Genomic DNA, 1,170 nt, shown 5'->3' on the forward strand with positions numbered 1-1,170 from the left:
CGGGCTCTGTTAGTGCAGGGCTGGCAGGACCAGGGCTTCATCACCCCGGCTAACCTGGTCTTCGTCTACTTGCTCTGCCGAGAGGCCGTGGAGGAAGACACAGGGTCTGAATACGAGCTGCAGGCGACCTTCCTCACCTGCCTGTACCTGGCCTACTCCTACATGGGCAACGAGATCTCCTACCCGCTCAAACCGTTCCTGGTGGAGTCCAGCCGGGAGGCCTTCTGGGAGCGGGCCCTTGGTCTCATTGACCGGATGAGCGGGCCAATGCTGAGGATAAACGCAGACCCGCACTACTTTACCGAGGTGTTCCAGGACCTGAAGAACGAGGGAGGGTCAAGGGAGAAGGAGAAGAAGGAGAAGGAGAAGGAGAAAGACGGGAAACGGATAAGCGAGTTGGATCGTTAAGAACTGGATGAGGGGAGGAGAGAGCGAGGGGGAGGGGGATTTTGTTTAGGATACGGTCGCGGACACCAGCCACACACCCGCCGGTTGTTTGAGCGGGGATTGAATGTATACTCTTGGTGAACCGGACTAACGCACGACGGGGATTTGATCGGGAACCTGAGTCTGGAATCAGGAGGAATCAGTCACACGCCTAGCTTCACCTCGCCCGGTTACCGAACTGTCGTGTCATGTGTTCGGTCAAAGCTCGGGGAATCTAACGGACACTACACGGGACTTTGGGCGGAAAGAGATAGCTATAGTTAACTTTACTGCATGCTGTATAAAAAGTATTCTGATTGTATCGTTATTGTGGCTTTTGAGAAATGGATAGGCTATTATACGGTGGACTAAAGTGATAGCTTATAGCGCGTCAGTGTTTTGGGGAAAATGTATATATTCGTTTCATAAGAGGGGGGAACGACACCGTGCTCTCCAGGGGACTGGGCTCAGTGGCGCGAGAGACGCTGCCTGCCCCCCCACCCCCTCTGAACGTTGAATGTACTATTTTACCACTTCAAACCAACGGGATTCTTTACCGTTAACACGTGGCAACTGTTACTATGATATTATAAAACGTTCTGTTTTATATATTGTACATTCAAAAATACAAGTATAAATCGTTACAAACGGTCACCGTGCCCCCAGCAATGTTTAATTGAATTGCCTTGTGATTAATATGATCAAGAACATGCAGTATGACGAACGCTGAAAGTTAGCCCTGTA

The 1,170-nt window shown here is 50.8% G+C and overlaps 1 protein-coding gene across 1 annotated transcript in view; it reads left to right on the top strand.

Annotated features, from left to right (window-relative positions):
* LOC124018937 (cyclin-dependent kinase 5 activator 1-like) overlaps positions 1-856 on the top strand; it is a 1,873-nt gene extending 1,017 nt beyond the window's left edge. The window contains exon 2 of the mRNA XM_046334261.1: positions 1-856. This exon is cut by the window's left edge and continues 111 nt beyond it. Coding sequence (XP_046190217.1) covers positions 1-408 — 408 coding nt within the window. The 3' untranslated portion in view covers positions 409-856.
* Positions 857-1,170: the final 314 nt, after the last annotated feature.

The sequence above is a fragment of the Oncorhynchus gorbuscha genome, unplaced genomic scaffold (assembly GCF_021184085.1).
Source record: "Oncorhynchus gorbuscha isolate QuinsamMale2020 ecotype Even-year unplaced genomic scaffold, OgorEven_v1.0 Un_scaffold_590, whole genome shotgun sequence".
Classification (NCBI taxonomy): Eukaryota; Metazoa; Chordata; class Actinopteri; order Salmoniformes; family Salmonidae; genus Oncorhynchus; species Oncorhynchus gorbuscha.